Source organism: Emydura macquarii, unplaced genomic scaffold (genome assembly GCF_026122565.2).
Source record: "Emydura macquarii macquarii isolate MOO-44397 ecotype Brisbane River unplaced genomic scaffold, CSIRO-AGI_Emac_v2 contig_1348, whole genome shotgun sequence".
Taxonomy (NCBI): Eukaryota; Metazoa; Chordata; order Testudines; family Chelidae; genus Emydura; species Emydura macquarii.
Genome location: NW_027131485.1, coordinates 5,304,258 through 5,326,021, shown reverse-complemented (window position 1 = coordinate 5,326,021; position 21,764 = coordinate 5,304,258). Strand labels below are relative to the sequence as shown.

Here is a 21,764-nt window from a genome sequence, read left to right as displayed (position 1 = left end):
TTAAAAAATGGTTTAGTTTACCATACAACTCTGAAACTCTGATTTTTTAGCACCATCTATATGTTTTTATAAAATATCCTATTGCTGTGGTATCTGAGCACTTCCTAATAGGAATACTAATTCTTTCAATTGTACTTTGTATAATTAAGTTATTGCTTATTTTTGTTATTAATATAAGACAACTTGTTTTCTTGTTGGGCACAATCCTGTTCCCTTCGAAGTCAATGGTAATTTTGCCATTGAATGAATGGGAGGAGGAATGTACTGTGGCTTACTCTTTGTAATTAGAGGCTGTGATTATTTTGCACTGGAGTTTCCCTTACAGCAAAAAAAGCTATACAGTATTAACTTTAAGTTCAACTGAAATAGCATAAAGGAAAAAAACCAAAGTTTTCCAAACAAAAGCAGTAAGGAAATAAATATTATCTAAAGGAGAGGTACATTAGAGATAAAAACAGAAGCCTAAAATCAGTGTACATTCAAATACAAGTTGAACAAGCTTAGCATCAGAACCCAAGGCCAGTTCTTCATCTGGTGTAAATGGTCATAGGTTGTCCACCTGGTAAAATGTCCAAAGATCCCCTCACTTTCTTTCTGCATTCAAACTTATTTGCTCTCTGATTTTAAAAACCATCTTAAAATTCAACTATGAAATGCACACCCTTTAAAGATTTCTCCTCCCAATTAAATGCTATGTTGTACTGTGTAATCATCCCACTATTTTTGTGCCAAGTTATTAAAAATGTAATAATGTGTAATTAAAAAAAAAGAGGACTATTTAAAGGATTAGTGAGATTTATATGATTTCTAAGTGAGCAAAACTGTTCTTGTGCAGAGAGGTTGTCTGAGCCAAACTTCAGCTCCAAGCAAAATTGACTATAATGACCACATATAAACAGGGGTATTATGAGGTGAGTGCCATTGACACAGTTTCATTGGTTACAAGCTGGCCCATGCCAGCTTACAATGGGAAACTAAAGAGCCTTTCCTATTCACTGACTCTTTCCCTATAGCTTCTTCCCTGTATAAAAAATTGTCATAAATTATTTTTAAAAAATCAGGAATATACTTTATCCTCTACTCCCAGAACAGTTTTATTCATCTTTGTGGGTGTGGAGGTTGCAGTCCTGCCTCCTGTGGCACCTCTGAAAGGCCTGAGATTCTGGAGACAGTGATAAGGGCCTGAAAAATCCCACAAAAGTTTGATTCTCTGGTCAAAAGCCTGAGGTTAGCAGGTATAGGCTACCTGATGGTCATATGGGACCCACATAAATGTAGAAAGGTGAGCCCTCCTGCACATATCAAAATGTGTGTGAGATTCAAAACCAGAGGGTCTCCCTCTCAATATCAAAATGGGCCCCCTGACAGTCATAATGGATTCCCCTGTGGACATCAAAACAGAGGGATATTTTGTACCCATATGCTCCCCCTTCACTGTTGAAACTGGGGACCTCTCTGACTTATACAGGGCCTCCTGCAAATGTTAAAATGGGGTGATCCTCATGCAGTCCTGCAGCCCAGATTGGATGTCATGCATTCAACTGGTCTGCAGGAATGGCCTGCAACTGTCCCCCACAGTTACTGTAATGCCTGCTGGGGAAGCAGCCTCTGTTTGACCACTTCTCCCTGCTGGATCTGAGCTAGGAGAGAGCAGCCAGGAAGAGCCCACAAGCACCTGGAAAAGGTGAGGAGTATCCAGTATTGGCCCCAGCTCCCCACCAGACTCCTCTATCCAGCTAGCCCCACCTCCAACAAATCCTGTCTTTCATGCAGCCTTCAGCTGCTGTCTTCCCAAGCTATCCACATCCATCCCCAAGTGCTCCCCCAGTTTTCCTTAATCTGCCCAGACAGCCCCTGGACACTTCCACACACCTAGCTACCCCCAGCTTCTCAAACACCCTCAACAGATGTCAGCGATCTCAACCCTCTGCCTCATAAGCCATTCCAACAAACCTAGCTAATCTTCAGTTTCTTCCCCACAATTATCACCTAGCTACCGGCAGCTTCTCAAAAACCCTCAATAGATGCCAGCTACCGCAAGCGCTGCTCCCCCAGCCATCCCAACAAATTTAGCTACCGTTCAACTTCCCTCCCTCAGTTATTATCCCATAGCTACCATCCACAGACACACACCCAAGTTCTCTCAGCTTTCCCGGAGACTAAATCCCAGTTTGTCTCCCCTTCCCATTGGTCACCCCTACAAACTCCGCTGCTAGGGTTGCCAATTCTGGTTGGAGGTATTCCTGGAGGTTTCATCACAGGACATAATCTTTAATTCCTGGAGACTCCAGGACAATACCAGAGGGTTAGCTACCCCTCCCCCCAGAACCACCCGCCTCAGCTCACCCCCAGCCAGTTCCTACCTACTCCCCAGATGCTCTTCAGCACCCACCAAATCTTGTGCAGCCGCCGTCTCTTCCCCCAGCCATGGTGCGCGGGGAGGCGGGCAAGGTGTGTTGATCTTAAACTGAAGTTTAAGGTCCTCTACAAATTCTGTGGAAATAATTTAATGACCTAATTTACCTATAACGTCCTCACATGGAGCTGTACAAAGTGTGGCAGCTATGGGGGGAGAGGGGGAGCTTTACCCCTTCCACGAGGGGGGTGAAAACATCAGCGGGTAAGCGCCCTTTTGCCGCTGGAAGGGCTCGCTGGCTAGCGGTGGCCTTTCCCCTGGACCCCGTGCCCCGGAGGGGGTGGGCGCACCGCGGTCTCTGCCGCTGGGAGAGCAGAGGGGATGAGGCGGCCCAGGGCTGGGCCCGGCCCGCTTTCTCCCTCCTACTCTTTGTGGGTCACATGAGAGGGGGCGGGCGGCTTGGGATTGAAGAGGCAGCTGCTGCCGGGGCTGAGCTTGGGGCGGCTGCTGTGTGAGAGCGTGAGGGGGCGACGGGAGCTGGGGACCCCCCTCCCCGCCTCAGGGCCTCGGCCAGCCGCTGCCGCGCCCCAGCGTCCCGCTTAGGGCCCCGACATGGACGAAGAGGGCGGCGGAGGCGGTAAGTGGCGTACTCGGTGTGGGAAGCCGCCCCCCAGGAGTGTGGGGTGGGCGGTAGAGGGGTGGGGGCCGCGCCGCTGGGGAGGGGTGGTGGGTGTTGGCCGGGCCACGGTCTCCAGTACCTGGTCTCGCCTGCGTGAGGCTGTGAGCCACATTCCCCGCCTCCGGCATTCCCGGTTTGGGCGCCGTATGTTTGTTAGCGGGGGGTGGCTCCCTCCCCATCTGGACGCGAAGCGTCCTGCTCTCAGGGACTCTGACCCTGTCTGCCACGCACCAAACCCCCCGCGCCCTCCTTGACATCGCCTGCGCTGCCCCTTTTCATTACAACACCCGCCACACCCTGTCGCTGCCCTCCTGCCCGCCCACGCCTCTTTGCTTCTTGATCCCCCCCCCGCAACCACACACCATTGCTGCTGAGCGCCCTGGAATACCCTGTTACTCCCACTCTGCTCCCCCATAGCCACATCCCCGACTGTGCTTCCCCCACACTCCCTTTAATGCAGAACACGAACCCAGTCCTATCCCCCTGACCCCTCGATCCTACCGGATTGCCCTCCTCACCCACCACCCCCTCGTGTTCGTTCCCCACCATACATCCACTCTGCCCTTCTGTCCCTCCTCCACATAACAATCCCACTCATACACATCTCAGCCCCCGCGCTATCGCCCACAGACCTTCTTTTTGCGTATTTATCAATGTGTCTTAGGGGAAAACCAAGGGAAGCCACTATAGTAACAAGTAGTGAGCAATTTTCAGGCTTCTGCATCCTGAATGAAGAGGAATGTTGTGAAGGAGACCTCGGTCTTATATTTCTGGCAGGGATGTGCAAGTACTGGCAATCTTTGCTAGTGTAGGGACATTGCTCCTATTAGCATTGACTTGCTCACTTCCCTGAGCTAATGACAACAATAGAGGGCTCTGTGCACCCTAAATTATTAATCCCTCACCCCCCAAAAGGTCAAACATTTCTGAGGGAGGGAAAATGAATGCACACTTGCTTATGGTCTGTGTGAGAGTGCTGGAAAAGAGAAGCCAATTTAAACACCCTGAAGAAAGGGGGAGTTGCAGTTTGTGTTGTGTAATAGTTTAGGGACAGTAGAACTCACTGTGTGCATCTACATATGGCCAGCTCTCACAGTTGACTTGCCCCCATGGTGTTACATTGACAGCCAGTCGTTTGTTCTTGTGTCTCAACAAACTCCTATAAAAAATGGTGTGTCTTGCAGTAAATAATGTACAGAGAAAAGGCTAGTTATATTCTGCAACAGCCCCGTGTTTGTGTGTAATTTTAGTGTAGGTGCAATGATAATCACTGAGTGGTTCATCCTGTTTAAACAGGGTAAACCATTTCCATAGATTGTAATGTGAATGTTTCCAAATACACATCTTAGAAAATCAGGACATGTCTCTTTCACCATCTTTTAGTACAATTGTGACCTTTCAGGGGTTAGTTTGTACAACTGTCAACTACATGACCTAATAGACCCCAAACCAGGTTTGCACCGGGGCTTTCTCTATTTAATCTAAAATGCATTCTCTGTGTGAAGCTTTTTGTCTGACTAACCAGCTCTCACTGCCATCAAAAATAAGGATGCTGATATTGTCCATATCAGTGGCAGTATTTCAGGATGAGATCGTTAATCAAGATGTCTTCTAAATAAAATAAATAGTAATTGTGTGTGGATGAATATATTTGTTTTATTATAAATGTCAAGTAATGAGTGGTAAGATTAATAGTTGTAGTGTGATTGCTAGCTTTAAAAGTAGTAAGGACAGAACTCTGAAATCAAGTGGGTGTGGTATTTGTTTTAACAAGTGGAAAAAATGCGACGATGAATCAGTAACATCACAAAAAAACATCCTACAAACAGTCTGTCTGCAAACATCAACATTTCTCAGTAATTATTTCCCTTGGCTGTTTTGTCAGCAATAGATATGTTTCCTTAAAAAGAATAAAAGGAAAAAAAATGGTTTTACTACTACTAATGGGAAAACATTGTGGTAAACAGCAGAAAAGTAAATTAAAGATTTCATGTTTTAAACCAACTTGGTATTACATGACGGGTATATCAACAGTATATCACTGAATTTTCACATATATAAAGGGTACATTAATATGCTTGTTTATTAACATTGAATCCATCTAATATGGATATTTTTCACTCGTATGAGCTTGAGTCAGCAAAAAATACTTTCACACTGGAAAAATTGAAAAATTGGCTTCTTCAGCCTTAGGGCCCACTTCTGCTAGGTGCAGAGAGTCTCCCTTTGAGCACCTTCGGTTCCCACTGAGGTCCATTGGATTTGAAGCACTTGGCACCTTGCAAAGATTGGGTCCTCAAAATGGATCTACTGATTATTGAATCAATCACTTCTATTATTCTTCTCAGATTACTTGTCACATCTCATTTAATAAAAAATTTACTATTCAAGTTGGTCAGATTACTGTATAGTTTACATGTGTCCTTAGTCATCTTATAATATTACAGATCCAAATTAATGAAACGGCCCAGTCTCTACAATAAGTATATTTTAACTGTTACACTAGCCTTTCGTGACTATTACACTTACTTTCCTGAGAGATGGCCCAATTTTGCTTTCATTTCTTGTTCAAAACTTCCATTGGTAGAGTAGGATTAGTTTAACATTCTAAACTAATTAGATTTTGGAATGACAAGGGCTAAAAAAATTGACCATTTCATGATAAGAGATGTGTCAACTTGAAATCTAGTCAGTTTTAAAATGAGTTAACGGTAGTTTTAGATGCACCTGCCCTGAGTCGTCTTGCTGATTTCTGAACTTTTAAAATTCCATTCCACTATGTTAAAAATAGCTTTTTCTCTTGCTGCTGCTGAAGGACCCACATAGAGAGGTGTTCCATTCATAAAATAAATTAAGTAGACAGTGTTACTCAGGGGGTATGGCATTGGACTGGGATTCAGGAGATCTCAGTTCTATTATAAGCTCTGTCATTGGCCTGTTGTGTGAGCTTGTGTTTCCCTCCCTGTGGTTCCATTTCCTCATCTATAAAATGGGAAACATTCTATGTATCTTTTTTAGTAAAATGCTATGAAATCTGTGGATGAAAACAGCAACGGGTTGTTGTTTAAAAAAAAAAAAAAAAAAAAAAAACAAACAAAACAAAAATAAACTTGATAGAGAAGCTGACAGATGCAGGACGTGCTCCTCCACTAGTTTAAACTTCCCCTTCCCCTGTAGTCTAAATGTGGGCATAAAGGCCCATGTTATACCACACAAACTCCTGTTGATTTCATGGGGGCTCTGTGGATGCGGTAAGATATGGTCCAAATTAATTAGCATTTATTTCAGCTTTCTGTTGTGTTCTAATTACAAGGATCCTTATACTTAATTCAGGAGATGATGATGATTCCCCTCCCTCCCCCAGTTTGATGTCTTTTATGGCTTTACTAGACTGAAGCTTCTCTTATGTTAATTGCTGCAGTTAGTGTGGTGCTACTATTGCATTTGGGTATCTAACGTCCTTGCATTGAGTATTTCTTTTGGTAGAAGGTATTATGCTTGTGTAGTGTAACATAGTAAAAATTTGTTTTGAGAATTTTCAGGTCGTGACATTCTTTGTCAAATCAGATTATTCTACATAAAAATTTATGGCAGAAAATGACTCCAGTTATTTTATAAGAAGATCAATTCTAGTTCTGTTACTTTTGTTTTCTTGAATTTGAGTCCAGTGCCAGTCAGGCAGTTGTTGCATATTCTCTCCCATTCAGATCATCAAGAGTTCTGCCTATGAAAGGATGGCAAGATCAGTCACTTAGCACTTTTTTTTTTATTAGTAGCTTTTTTTTGGTCATCATTGGTTTTTTTTAAACAAAGTAAAAGTTAACTTTATAAAGGTGCTGATTTACATATAAGGAGATACACATCTTTCTCTGCCTCCCACTTCCCTCCCCAAACAGCTACTGCACAAATAATAGTATAGTGTAAGCTTCTCCATACTGTTCCCTAAACTGTGTGCTTCAGTCCTGAACTCTGAGGCATTTCTTTGGGTGAAAGGGAAATTCAGTCTTCAAGCTCTTTCAATCCTTGACCTCTCTGCTGCAACTGCCAACGAGAATGCCAAGTGCGGTGTTGGTTTCTGTGGTATAGTCACCTGTCCACAAGGAACTGAAACCACCAGCACATTCCACACAGGCCACAGAAGAACAGCTTGCTGATGAAGTAAATGTAGTAAATCTGCTTTCACTCTGTCTAGATTGAAAAGCACAGTTTATCCATTTGTAGGTTAAAGGATGATAAATTTAATAATAACAAAGGCAAAGGTGCTCTGAGAGAGACCGGTAAAAGTATTAAAACTGGTTTTCAAAAAAAGTAATTTAAGTATGGTAGGAGTTTAAAAATAAATATTCTTAGGTTCAAGTCAACCTTTCTGTATCCCATATTTCTCCTTTCTCTGTAAAACTCTGTGGAAGGGAGAATATGGACTGAAAAATCCGTGTGAACTGATCTGTTATACACAAATATTCTACATCATCTATTATACACAAATATTTCTTTCCTGTGTTTGGAACCAAAACTGGATGCTGTATTCATATAATATGATATGCTTTATGTTCCAACAGTAACCAAAGACACATTACATATGTCTAATTTCAGAGCACCAGACTGGAATAATTTATACCTGTAGTTCCAAAGAGTTGTCCCAGAAGCTCTGAGGATTGACGTTCATTTAAAAAAGCAAAACAAAACTGGGGAAATTCCAAATAGAGTGCCTGTGTTCTGCCAATAATTAAAAAGGGTAAATGGGATGACCTTGGTATAATCTCGTTAGCTGGACATTGATTGCAGGCAAAGTAGTGGAGCAGCTGATATAAAACTCAGTAAAGAACACAGAAATATAATTCATATCAGTCAGCGTGTTTTCATGATATATAGGCCTTGTTCTCTGAGGTAATTACAAATTTGGTTGCAAAAGGTAACTGGTAATGTCAAATACCTTATAGAATTCTAATATATTACATGAGATTTGGAATAAAAAATAGTTCTATGGGAAATCTATAAGGCACCTTAATTGGATTTAAAAACTGGATACCTGATAGATTTAAAAATGTAATGATTAATGAGGAAATCTCAAGGATTTGTTCTTGGTCTAGTGCTATTGAATGTTTCCATTGTTGCCTGATTTTGGGTGTTTAGTAATTTGAACGGGGTTATAGGCTTGCCAATTGATCTGATCAGAAGATAATGAGGTTCTTGTCCCAGAATCAGGTTCCAGAGGAGTTTTATAGGGTTTTTATAGAGTTTTATAGGGTGCACGACAGGAATGCTCACACTGATAATAAAAGCTTATAAAATTATACAAATTTGGCTAAGATAACATAAAATGATAGGCAAATGACTGATTTAAAAGAAAATGAATAATCAAATGGATAATGGGTAGAATTACAGTCTTATTCTAAAGACATATGTGATATATATATTTATACGGTATGCTTTGGATTAATATACTAACACTCTTCCCTGATGACCTGGTTGAGAGAAATGTCCGATTCCTCAGCTCTTGAGTGGAGAGCTAGGCAATGCTCGAAAGCTAAGAGCTATAAGGTTAAGACTACAAATAATACTAAGTATAAACTAAGAACAAAAGATTCTAACAAACACTAACTAAAAGAAGCTTAAAGAAGGAGTAGCTGGTGATCACACTCAAGTAACATGTTTTGCCCCTTTTTATACCCTGAACAATATGGGTCCTCCTTTGAAGTCCGAACGTGGCTTCTTCACCCCCAAATTATTAGGGTACACTTATTCTATTGGCTGGCAGGTTTGTGCATATTAATGACATATCTTTTCCAGATGGTTCGCTCATCTCACCTTTGTTATTTCTGGCTCTTTCTGTGGGTTTTGTAGCGTACCTATGAAGTTTACTTGGGGCATAAACTGAGGCAGCCCCCCTGTCTTGATGCCTCCAGACTTATCTAGGGTAAAGGTTTATAATCATATATGTCTTATCCTTTAACTCATCATTACTTATCTGGGCCAAAGGTCCCGAACATATGTATGCTAATTGCCTTAGCTTTCATGCAGAATGTGGCCTGTAAGGTACCTTGCATTACAGCTATAATACTTTAATATGAATCTGACTCATTTATAATAAAACAACAATACTTAAATCTATAAGAAAAGGTATATATGTACAAGCCAGCAGACTAGTCCTATAGGCTACACCAGTGTTCCTCAGCCTTTTAAGTAGCAAGTACCCCCTAACTTCTGAAAATTTTAATAAGTACCCCAACGCTCAATTTTCCACTCTGGGAGCTGGGACCGGGCGAGAAGCAGGTGGCTGCTTCCTGCCTCGCTTCACGGTTTTTTGCCGTGTAGCCCCTACCTGTGTCTCGCGTACCCCCAGGGTTATGCATACCACAGGTTGAGAAACTATGGGCTACACCATCAATATCAGAAGAAAATAAGAAATAATTGCTAATAAAGTATGCAGATTGCAAAACTTCATGTGGTGATAAATAATGAATAGTCACTTACACAGAGATCTTTGGATGTCAGAATGCAATGAAACAATGTGTATTAATATAGACAAGTGCAAGGTTATGCACATAGGATAGGGGATTATATATTGCAAAGCAATGATGAGGAGTCATGGTAGATAAATGAATGTGGTCTCCCGTTGCATTGCGCTGCTATTGCTAAAATGGCTAACATGATCCTGGGATGTACAAACTGAAGACTATCTCTGCATGTGTCATTGGTAAGATCACTACTGGAATATTGTGTCCAGTCCAAGTATGAACACTTTAAAAAAAGATGTTGAAAAATTTGGAGAGGGTTCAGAAAAGAACAATAAAAATTATTTAATGTCTGGCAAACACATCTTACAATGAAAAACTTAAGAAATGCAGATTACTTACTTTGTCAAAGAAAAGGTTATGAGACAATTTGAACGTGGTTTATAGGTACCTACATAGGGAGAAGATCATGTTAAAAAGGTCTTTAATCTCTCAAAGAAATATATAATAAGGTCCAGTAGCTAGAAAATTCCAACTAGAAATAAGGGGAAATTTTTAAGAGGTTAGGGTAATTAACCAATGGAACAATTTATCAAGGAATGTGGTAGATTCTCCATCACTTAGTCAGTGGAGTTATGTCTTCACTAACTGAGGATCTACCTCTTTTCAAGCTAGACTGGATGTGTTTTTAGAATATATGCTCCAGTTCAACCACAAGCTGAACTCCTCAAATCCTCCCCTCCTTGTGCCTCTACTTCTGTCTTTGCACTGGATCTTTTCAGTTTTTTCCCCAAAGAGAATATTGACAAAATGTGATTTTCCCCTTCTCTCAGCTTGTCTTCTCTTCCCTTCCCCCTCCAACAACTATTACCTTCTTCCTTTTCACATGCAGAAGTTTGCAGTCCTTCTCTAACCCCTCCACTTGCCTCAATAACCCCATCTCATCTCCTGATCTCTCATGTCCAGTCTCATCCCCTCCCTTTCTCTTCTTAATCTGTTAGTCTCCTCTGGCTCTTTTCCTATCCAATACAAGCATGATTTAGCAATCTTAAAAATCCTATCCTTGACTTCCAACTTGCCTCTTCATTTGCTACCTCATCTCCCTTTCATCTCTAAACCCATTGAATGCACTGTCAACCATGTTCTTTTTGAAGTCTTGTCCTCCCATGGTTTCTGTGACTCTGTCCTCTCCTGATTTTTCCTCCTTATCTTTCTGGTCACTCTGTCAGAGTGTCCTTTGGAGGATCCTCTTCATTTTCACCCTGGCCTTGGTCCCTTTCTCTTCTCTCTCTACACTTTATCTAGGTAACTTAATTTGCAAACACAAATTCATCTACTATCTCTATGCTGATGATTCACCTTTCTGTTCCAGACCTGTCTCCTGTTCAAACTAAAATATTGGTCTGTTTTTCTGAGATCTTCAGAATTTCTGTCCATCAGTTTAAGATCAACATGACTAAAGACTAATGTGTTAATTCTCCCTCCCCCCACTCCCAAACCTTCCTCACTATCTCCTTTCTCAGTCACTGTGGACAGTGCCACCATCCTGCCTGTTGCTCAGATCTGTATCTTGGATGCCATCTTTGACTCAGATCTCTCCATAGGTCCTCACATCCCAGGAATGTCTAAATCTTGCAGATGCTTTCTGTATATCATCTATAAGATACTTTGCTGTCCATCTACACAGCTAAAACTCATGTTAAGACTCTCATCATCTTGTCTCGGTTGCTGCGACTTCTTCTCTCTGGACTTGATAAATGCAAACTTGTCCCACTCACATTCATTAAAAATCATTCTCCTAACCTGTTGCTTCGACCCTCTTGTTGCATCCCTCTCTGGGCTCCCTCTTTTCTATCACGTCAAATATAAGCCCCTTGTCTTCACTGCCAGGTCCCTTCATGGACTATCTGTCATCTCTCATCCACTCTTGCGATTTCAGCTCCTGCTTCTGATTGGCCCTCAGTGCCGCCTTCCATTGCCCACTTGGTTAAATTTTCAAATTCAGTTGGGAGGAGCTCCTCATAAACATCCTCAGAATGAACACTTCATTCTCCTTTAAAACTCTCCTTAAATCTCTCCTTTTCTTTGATGCCTACAAAAAAATTGACAACAGCTAGGTAGCAGTCAGGGTGCTATTGTGCTATCATGCTGATCCCTGTTGTCTAGTTTCCTTGTACTCTTCTGTCTCTCTCTTGATTTGTTGTCTGTTGTCTTAATCCTTGCTCTGAAGAGTTAATATTCTATCTTTTTGTACAGCACCTCCTTTAGTGCATTCTTTCAAGATAAAGTCCTTGATTATGTGATCACATACTATTTCTTCCCATATAGCATCAGGATGGACAATGAATGAGGCAATGGACTCATGATTGAATGAGGCAGGGTTTCACTAGATTCATTAATTTTAAAAAGTGGCTGGTCTATAATGAATAAGACATCCCCTCTAGGATTCCCCCCCTCCTCCTTTAGTTCTAGATTCAGCAAGGTATTTAAGTATACACTTTGGTGAAACAGTGCTCTTAGTGAAGGATGTGGGTGCATGTGCAGTTAGTAAGGTATGTGGGCACCTGCTGAACCTTGAGGATAAAAGTAAGTATTTAAGAGCTGTCTCATTGCCTGAGCACCATCTGTGCTGTGCACTGAATGAGGCAGGAGTTCTGCAGGAATACTTAGTATGCAATCATGTAATTAAAGATGCATGGGAGCAGAGGAAAGGTTGTGTGGACAGCCTTAACTTTGGCATTCCTGAGTTTGTTCTTCATTTTGTATTCTCTTCATACAGAATAGTTATTTGACTTGTGTGCATCTTCATTAAAAGTCATATAATATCAAAGTAACTTGATTATTTTTAACAGATATATGTAGTCAGCAAGGAAATATTTGGCAAATTTATTTTAATTTGAAAAAGAATCCAACAATTTCATGGGAAAACTTAGTACTGCAAATTTTTTGGACAGCACTGCTTCCTCTTAGCAGGGATAGACACACAAAATCCGCTAGAAAACCATTTGTTTTGTGGCCCTTTGGGATTTGTCTGAAAAAGGAAGTGGCTTGACCTATTTGGTTGCTATGAATTAAAAACATTCTTGTTTTCGTTTTTAGTGAACATCTGTGTAACATTTATTTAACTACATTTTGGAGGTCTTTTAAACCCGTAATTTGATGATAATATAAGGTTTAATTAAAAGAAAATAAAGTGCTACATAGTTGTTTCCCCGGTTGCATTAAGTATTAGAATCTACTTGAAGGTAAATTTAAAAAAATAAGCCGACAACTTTTCTGATTAAAATTAGCATTTAAAAAGAGGATCCTTTAGTACATGAATGCAGTAATATTTCAGCATTCTTCAGAAAAAAAGCATCTGTTAGACTCCCTGCTCTGTGTTGTGATACTAGATTATGTTGGTCAGTTTCTTGTCTGGTCATTCAAGTTCCCTTATATATAAAGCTCAATAGGAAGGTACTGAATGAGAATTTGGTATGTAGAAAAATTGCAGGATTGGGTCTGTAATCTCCTCAATTATGGGAAGGGGGTCCTGAAGAAAATTCCAGCTTAGTCTTTCTTGTCCAGATCACCCTTTTCTTACTGCAATTTTGATATTTAACCTCATTACAGGTGTTCTGTGGGTTCAAAAAAAAAAGTTTTACACTGGTGAAAAGGAGAAAGTGAAATGAATTAGATGAGTACATTTCAAAGCCTAATAGAAAGTTATGAGGCTTGACAAGGATAGTGTAGCTGTAGAACTGTTATCAAGAGACCTTATTTCAACAAGGAACTTCATAGAAATGAAGGGCTGGAAGGGATGTTGAGATGTCATTTAGTCTATTTTCCTGCACTGAGGCAGGACCAAGCATATCTAGACCATCCCTGTTAAGTGTTTGTCTAAGCTGTTTTTAAAAATCTCTAATGACAGGGATTCCACAACTGCCTTGGGAACCTATTCAATATATAACTACCCATATACTTAGAAAGCTTTTACTAATGTATTACACTTCTTTATAAAGAACTTCACTTCATTAGCAGGAAGCCTAGTATGTTGTGACTCACACTACTCCTGTTGATGTAAATGGGAATTCTACAGATGGAATGATAGCATCCCAAAGGGGCACCTAAACATTTAATTTTCAATTGTGCCACATATTTGAAAATTGCAAAATAAGGAGTTGTATTGTCTCTTCTGTAATCAAGGTTTGAACACTATTCTTTTGTCTCTTCTGAGACACCAGTCTGGGTAGATGAACTACCCGCCCACTTATTCTAATAGACCAAAGAGAAATGTTCCCACCAAAATGTGTGCTGTCTCCAAGTACTATGTGATTATGTGGCCACTTACATGTGTAATTCTTCCATTTGTAAAGCTATAGCACATTCCTCTTTTAATGATTAATAAATGACCAACCAGGGGACTTGGAGGAGAGGGCAGCTGAGAAAATTTAAAATAAAGCAAGAGGAGGAGGCCCTGTGGAGCAAAGATGTGGTTTCAGCAGAGGAGTCCTGCAGAGCGTGTGCCTTCTCCAGCTCTGAAGTTCCTGATGTGTTCAAGAAAGGGGATTGGTTCTGCATGTCTTAAGAGTTCTGGTAGAGAGGATCCTGAGCAGTTTGGCCCCTTCCTTGCACATGTTAAGTGTTTTGAAACTTTGAATGTGCCTGCTGTGAAAAGTTGCTTGCACACGATGCAGGCTAATAAAACCATTATAACTAGATTACTTGGGGAAAAAATGAAAAATGTATTTTTGTTCAGCTGGAGAAGCTCTCCACTCTGGGACCCAGCTAAATCAGACACTTTGCATTTGGAGAATGTACCTCCTCCAAAAGTGCTAACAAACTAAATCAAACCTAAATTTAGGCCATCCACATATCTTAAACACAAGTGTACATGCTAGAAGGAAAGATCTGTAACCCATCTAGTCCAGAGTGGGCCTGAATATCACAACTAATGATTGGAAAGCTGAGAAGTTGAAGTTTGGTAGATTTGCAATATGGAAGTAAAGCCCTAAAATCACATTCTTAAATGAAAAACCTTATAACTTAACTAATTGACTCTTATTAAATTGATTTTAAAAATTGGTTATATTCTATTATACTACTCTTGTCAGTTACTGTTTTACCCTGAAAAATGCCATGTTGTGTGATCACAACATTTAAAAAAATATAATTTACCCCCAGTCTAGGGGTAAGGAGGACATGCTGTAATTTCCTCCCATTCTTTTGTCCCTCTCAACTGGCAGCCATGGATCAGTGTTTATATAGAAACTGACTCTTAAGTGAAATAAAGAATAGAGGATTTTCATCTATGAATATAGATCACTTTCTCTTAAACACAGCAGTCTTTCTCATCTCTCTGCATCTTCTTTCTAGCTAATGCTGGTAAATAAGGAGTCCTGTTAGGGCATGCTATGAGTTTGCTGAACTGCCGCATTCATAACACTGATCTGTTCTGCAAACCAGTTACTTTGCTGGCCTGGATAGTGCCAAGTTGGTTCTCAAACCTGTTTACTCCACAATATCCACATTTTCTAGGCACTTTCATGACATTTCAGCTTGCTATTGATAATTAGTTAAGACAGATAAAAGGAATATATGGAGCTGATTATTTTTCTGTGTATATGAACTGAATTTTTGTGTATTAAGAATAGTATTTTTTTTAATACTAGAGATGAAACTTTTTTCAAGTAATTTTGAATCAAAATACTTCTAACTCTAGTCTCATTTTGTGCAGTGTAATTGGAGGTGCTGTAATAGTCAGTGTTGGTTTTATACCAGTATATGACATAGGCACAAATGAATGTGCTAAAAAATTAGCTGATCTTTTTTTAAAAATACAAACATAAACATAAAAAGGAAGAATAGTCGAAAGGCTCAGTCCTGCAGTCTTTACTTGTGTAATTTCACTGTTACCTGAAGTGTACCTTTTTGTAACTACATTTATGTAGTTTTCAGAGTTTGAAAACTTATTCTCTTTGCATCATTTACCTTTGTTGGAAGTCTGACAAATGAAACTAACTTTTATTATTAAATGGGAAGCCTGGGTGAAACTAGTAATCAAAATGAAATATAAATAATTCTCAAAAATCTGTGGACTCTGTGGGTGGATGGATTTGGAGCACATTCAGAGTGGTATGTTAGATTTAAAAGTCCATATGGAGCTGATTATTTTTCTGGCTTTCTCTAGTGGGTTTTTTTTTTTTTTTTTTTATATAAATACTTTTCTCTCTGTTTTTTGCAGAGGCATTTTAAATGTTTGAATTGAAAAATATGAAAAGGAAAATTAAGTTTAGAAGGAACAAAAGAAAAGTTTGTTGGGTTAGGCTATGGAGAAATTGATTTTAAAATGTACAGAAAAGAGTTTTCCTGCTATTTGCCTGTTAGACTCTTTTTTTTTTATTTTGTAAATGCAGCTCAAGATCCCCCTGCAGCTGGGACTAATATAGGTTCCAGCTGTAACTTCTGCTGCTGCTGCTGCTCACATGTCTGGTGATGGTCAAATCTAAGTCATTGTGTGGAAATTCAGTAAAGGAAAAGGGTAGGGTGGGAAAAAAGTGACTCTATAAAAATATTTAACTAAAAGCAACAGGAACTAGGAGTCTCCATTTCAGGACTATGCCATAATCCCATCCTGAATGCCTTCAGATTTGTTTGAGATTTTAAATAGTTTATGTGGAGTTTCATTTTATTGTTTAAACAAAAACATAGCCAATTAACACATACAGGCTATTAGAAGACCATTAGATGGGAGGTATAATGTTTTAGTACATAAGAAATTCTATTCTTTCTGAAGTATTACTGCTGAGAGATCCTACAAAATGATTATTCAAGGTGGGATGCATCTAGAGAACAGTCAGAAGACAAAGTTGAATTTTTCTAGTGTTGTATTGTTTCAACAGTTTTTATGTATTATACAAAGTAAGTGGGTAAGGGAAGAAACTGGAAAAAGCAAAGAAAAAAGTTTCACGTTACCATGCTGTAAGCATTATCTTCCCAACTGTGTAAAGGATGCTTTTTGATCAAGATCCAATGTATTGATGGATCAAGATGCAGTTCCATTCTGCAGCTATACTGAAAGTGAATAGAATATTTTAATGATGATTATTAAAAGAATGGTATAATATATTTTAAATGAGTTAAATTTCTCATTTTCCTTAAAATCGTAGACAGATCTGGGTTTTTTTTTCCGGTACTTGAGACCAATACTGTGCATGATGGAAACACACAGTTCTTTAGAAACCTGCCTCTTCTATTTCCTCCCCAGACATACTTTTGCAAACAGATTCCTTGAAATGACCATGCTAAATTTCAGAGTGCTTTGTTTTCCTCTGAGTTTTCAGTCGTTAACGCATTAATTAAGCAGTTTATGAAAGCACTGATCAAGCTGTATAATGAGACTTTTAGAGTAATGTATGATCTGAGACAAAAATTACCAGAATTAGTTATTGGTGTGTAATAATAAATTCTTTGTGTTTATTGGCTAAAATAAAGGGAGTCTTTTAAACAAATGGTTGACTTTTTTAAAGAATGGTGTTGAAAAGTGTTAATATATTGACACATGTTTTGGCTCTTGTTATGAATTTATTTATTTTATTTTTTGGGGGGGGGGAGGAATCTGGTCCTGTGGCCAGTCTGTTGGCTAAAGCCATCAGACAGCCTGGTATCCTGCCCTACAGAACTAGAATTTTGGAGGGACTATAGGGATATTTTTCTTTCCTGCCCCAGTAGAGTGCTACAGGGATAGTGATCTGTGACTTCAAGGAGGGAGTTGAAGGGTGAAGAAAGCAGCACAGTTTATTTGAAAAATACCTTGACTAATGAAATTATAGTAATATCAGCTTTGTTAGTATATCAATATTGAAAATAACTGCTTGAAATAAAGGGCTATCAAAATACTTAAGAATGATGACTTGTTGAACTTCTCCTATTAGCCCAGTGTTGCTGTTTAGGCTTGGTGAGAGCTCTTGAACTCAATCACCATTTAGAACTATAGGAACAAGGGAGTTCTGCTTTTGTAATAAGACCCATACAGCATAAAAAAAAAGCCAAACTTCTGGACAGGGTGGATATATATTCCTGGAGACTAAATTAATTTTACAGAGTTGCTGTCAGTGTGAGGTTTGTAAATATGACTCCAAATTTGATTCTTTTAATTGGCATTTTCCCTTAGAACTGGCACTTTTTTTTGTTTTTTATATTTAAATTTTATGGCAAAAATGATTACACTGTTTCACTATACTCTTGCATTGAATAGTGCATATTATATTAGAAGGCCCCAGTTTTAAACGTTTATATAGGAGACATTTGTTCCTTTTCTCCATTTTTTTTTTTAAACTGATGTTGTGTTTAAATGTTATGAGGCAAACTAGTTTTATTTTTTATTTTTTGATATTTTGGCAGTAAAGTAAGCAATGCTTCATCATTCGTGTTGTAAGCAATGTTTCATCATTTGTCTTGGAAAGCAAAAATGTAATGATATTCAAGAAACACTCAAGTCTCCCCTTTCAATTTTTAAGGGCTATATGCTTCTTTCGAGCTACTCAGAAGCCTGAAAGTAAATTTCAAGTTAACTGTTTCATTGAAATGTAAATAAACAGTGCTGAGACAGTATGCAACCACTGTCATAATTCAAGTATCAACTGTACATTTTCCCACGTTGAAGATAATTAAAATGTAGCAACTACAATAAACTTTAGTTTTAAAATCTACTTTATATGAATATTTAATCCATATGGTTAAAATGCTTAAGAAAATCTAAAATAATTGCTATCCAGGAAAAATCTACTAGTTGAATAAGTGTAAACTTGTTAAATATGGAGGAGACTTCTTGAGAATGTGTAATAACAGTGCATCTCTCATCTCAGTGAAACTATCAAAATGCAGTTAAAGCATTATAAACTCTGGAAAAATACTCTGAACTTGATATGTTACATCATGGTTTTTCAAAGATAAAATTAGAATAGTTGCATACAAAAACAGATTGCCAACATAGCTAATACATGTGTTTAATTAAAACACACGTGAGATAAAATCTTCAGCTCTAATAATTTTCTAGATGTGAATGGGTTAACCTACTGCTCTGAATGAGAACAGTATGCGTAGATATTTAGTACCTGGTTAAACCCCCCAAATCTTACCTACAAAATGAACACACCTATTCATTGAGGGTAAAATCCTGGCCCCATTGAAATCATCCGGGCCCCAAAAGTCCCTTTGACTTCCAACAGGGCCAAAATTTAACTTTAGAAGGGTAATAGTGGGATAATTCTAGCAGAATGTTTGTCCCCCTACCCATCCATTTAAAATATTTGAGGAAAAGGGTTAAATTTAAACAAATACTCATGAATATTTTTCATGTGGGAGTCATGAGTAGTCATGATTTAGCAAAAATTAATTGATTTATGTTTTAGCAAATATCCAGTTGTGACATCACAGAATATACATGTAGGATGAATGTATTCTGTTAGCCAAGCCCCATTCTTTCCTCACAACTGGCAGTTCATCAGCTTCTGCTGCTATATGTAGGTTCCTCTTGAGACTTTCTGGAATAGAATAAATACTGTGGTGACATGCGTTAATGAGCAATGAAGTGATAGTGTTCTGTGTTCTATGTCAATTGTCACTTTCAATTGTCATTAATTCCTATGGAAACAATGTCATCTGTTTTTATGTGAGTTAGTTCAGTGAGGCATGCAAATGTACATGCTTTGTCACATCATCTAGTAAGAATGTTTACATCAAAATTACATAATTGGAAAAATATCTCTCCATCATTAACAGTGAATTTGGTATTTAAAACTGAAAACTTAAAATTAGAGTTTAACTTTCTTTTTATTAAGATATTTACTGTTTGCATTTCTTTTAGCTAGGACACTACAAATAGACTAGTCTTTTTTTTATTTATGGTCAGCAGTCAGTGAGATTCTGTTGTGCTAGCACAATGGGCAGTTGCGGAAATACAAAACCCTGCAGGTGGATTCTCCTTGCATTAGAACTTTTTAAAAAAGATGAAAATCTTAGGACAATTTCCATTAGTCTTGTGTGTTTGTAAAAATAAGCATTATATACCTAAATATGGGGACAAATGAGACCTGGCAGTGTCTTGGCAAATTGTCTGCATCTTTCTTTATTAGTAACCTTAGCAATTGGCCTAGAATAAATAAATCTAATATATTGGTACAAATTTATCTACAATACCCATTCTTCTATTTTAATCTGTCATTCAAGGATCAAAACCCATCTCCAGAAATAAACATAATCTCACAGAAAACTAATTGTGCGAATTTGGTTTGCAAGAGTATTGTCTAAACACCACAGCTTAAACTGGACAGTTGGCCCACTGATAAGTGTTCAAATCCTTTGAAGGACTCAGTCTCTTAAATCAGTGTGAGCTCCAAGAAGGGAGGGCTGGCAGATTGGCCTCTGTAAATGAAAAATCTCATAGCAACAATGGGAGTGCTATTGTAGACTAGCTGCTAGTATTTTAATCATTGTTATCTAATGTTCACTACCAGGGTTAGACAACATGATTAGGGAGCTGGAGCACAAGACTTACGAGGAGAGGCTGAGGGAACTAGGCTTGTTTAGTCTGCAGAAGAGAAGAATGAGGGGGGATTTGATAGCAGCCTTTAACTACCTGAAAGGGGGTTCCAGGGAGGATGGAGCTAGGCTGTTCTCAGTGGTGGCAGATGACAGAACAAGGAGCAATGGTCTCAAGTTGCAGTGGGGTAGGTCTAGGTTGGACACTAGGAAAAATTTTTTCACTAGGAGGGTGGTGAAGCACTGGAATGGGTTATCTAGGAAGGTGGTGGAATCTCCATCTTTGGACGTTTTTAAACTGTGGCTTGACAAAGCCCTGGCTGGGATTATTTAGCTGAGGTTAGTCCTGCTTTGAGCAGGGGGTTGGACTAGATGACCTCTTGAGGTCCCTTCCTCCAACTCTATGATTCTGTGAAAATGGTGGTTAAAATTCCAGTACATGATCAACACTAATGCTCCACCATTGTTATTACTGGTGAAGCTGCTCTAGTGCTAGTGAAATGGTGGAAAATATTAAGAAAAACTCCATAAGATGAATTCTAATACTGACTGCCCTTATGTAAATTTCACCACTAACCTGAATGGGCAATAAATATTCTCACTTGCTGCATTAATTGTAGCAAAGCTGCTTCCAAATAAATGGTTGGTAAAGAAATAGTGTTTCACGGAGATTAAAATCTGATCCATGTCTGTTTTACCTTAAGGCATTCATTGTTCTTTTATAACATTAAAGATGTTGCAAATATGTAAATATGAATCTTTGTAGAACCTTGGCACAAAGATGCTTTCCACACTTAGGAAAAAAATAGTTGTTTTGAATTGTGTGCCTTACTTTAAACATATGAACCTGATCCAGCAGAAATTTGGCTTTGGGCTCATGCAGCTTTGAGCAACCAAGAGTTACAGAGTCCACCTACCTTACTTACCTTGCCTCTGGAAAGAGTGAAAAAACAAGATGCAGGAAATGTTACTGTAAATGTGAGGCAGTTCTGCAGAAGAAGAATATCAATTGACGCTAGTGATGGGAGTGATCATGTTTCCTCCTTTGCAAAAATGAGGTATTTCAGTTTCCATTTGTCATGCAGGTTTTGAACATCAAAATAAGTACACAACAAAAGAAATAGTGTCATAGGGCCAGCTTCAAAAGATGGAGTCTTGTGGGGTCATATTATGGGCAGCATGCTAAGAAGTGAAAGAATGTGTCCATAGCAGTGCACAATTGTTTAATTGTATTGCAATAGAGACACTGTTGTACACTTCTGCCTTTGTGAGAAGTTCTGTAAACCTCTCTCTGTCTTACAAAATGCAAATATGTGAAGCTGAGGTCAGTAGTTCTGTGTAACATTCAAGACTTGTTTTTGTTTTGTTTTAATAGATCAGTCCTATAATTTTTAAATCTACTATAGGATGGCAGGCTTCTCCTTAATTTGTGGTAGTAATATCTATCATGGACTTTATGAGCATACACTCTTTTCCTTATTCATATTTGAAATGTCTTATCTAAAATAATCCACCCCGTACAAGCAAATGTGTATCTCACTTTTTGAATACTTCTATTGAAGCATCCCTTGTACAATCCCAAATGTGCTACATGTTGGGGCAGGATTGGGGGAGGTGGGGAGCAGCATGTGTGTAGCCTATCCTGTCAGAACTATCTGCTTGATATATAATCAGAGCTCTGAAAAAAAATTAACTTTCACTGACCAGTTCAGGAGAGAGAAATCTATTTCTGCTTTCAGAACAGGATCTACAC

At 38.9% G+C, this 21,764-nt stretch overlaps 1 protein-coding gene across 5 annotated transcripts in view; it reads left to right on the top strand.

Annotated features, from left to right (window-relative positions):
- The first annotated feature begins 2,632 nt into the window (after positions 1 to 2,632).
- Positions 2,633 to 21,764, top strand: part of CYTH3 (cytohesin 3) — a 99,907-nt gene continuing 80,775 nt past the window's right edge. For 3 of the 5 annotated variants that reach the window (XR_010920332.1, XM_067550950.1, XM_067550947.1), the window contains exon 1: positions 2,633 to 2,993. Coding sequence is in view for 1 of the 5 variants with exons in the window: in XM_067550947.1 (XP_067407048.1) it covers positions 2,969 to 2,993 (25 nt within the window). In the remaining 4 variants the exon portion in view is untranslated. The remainder of the gene's footprint in view (positions 2,994 to 21,764) is intronic. The other 2 variants (XM_067550949.1, XM_067550948.1) reach the window with 1 other exon arrangement.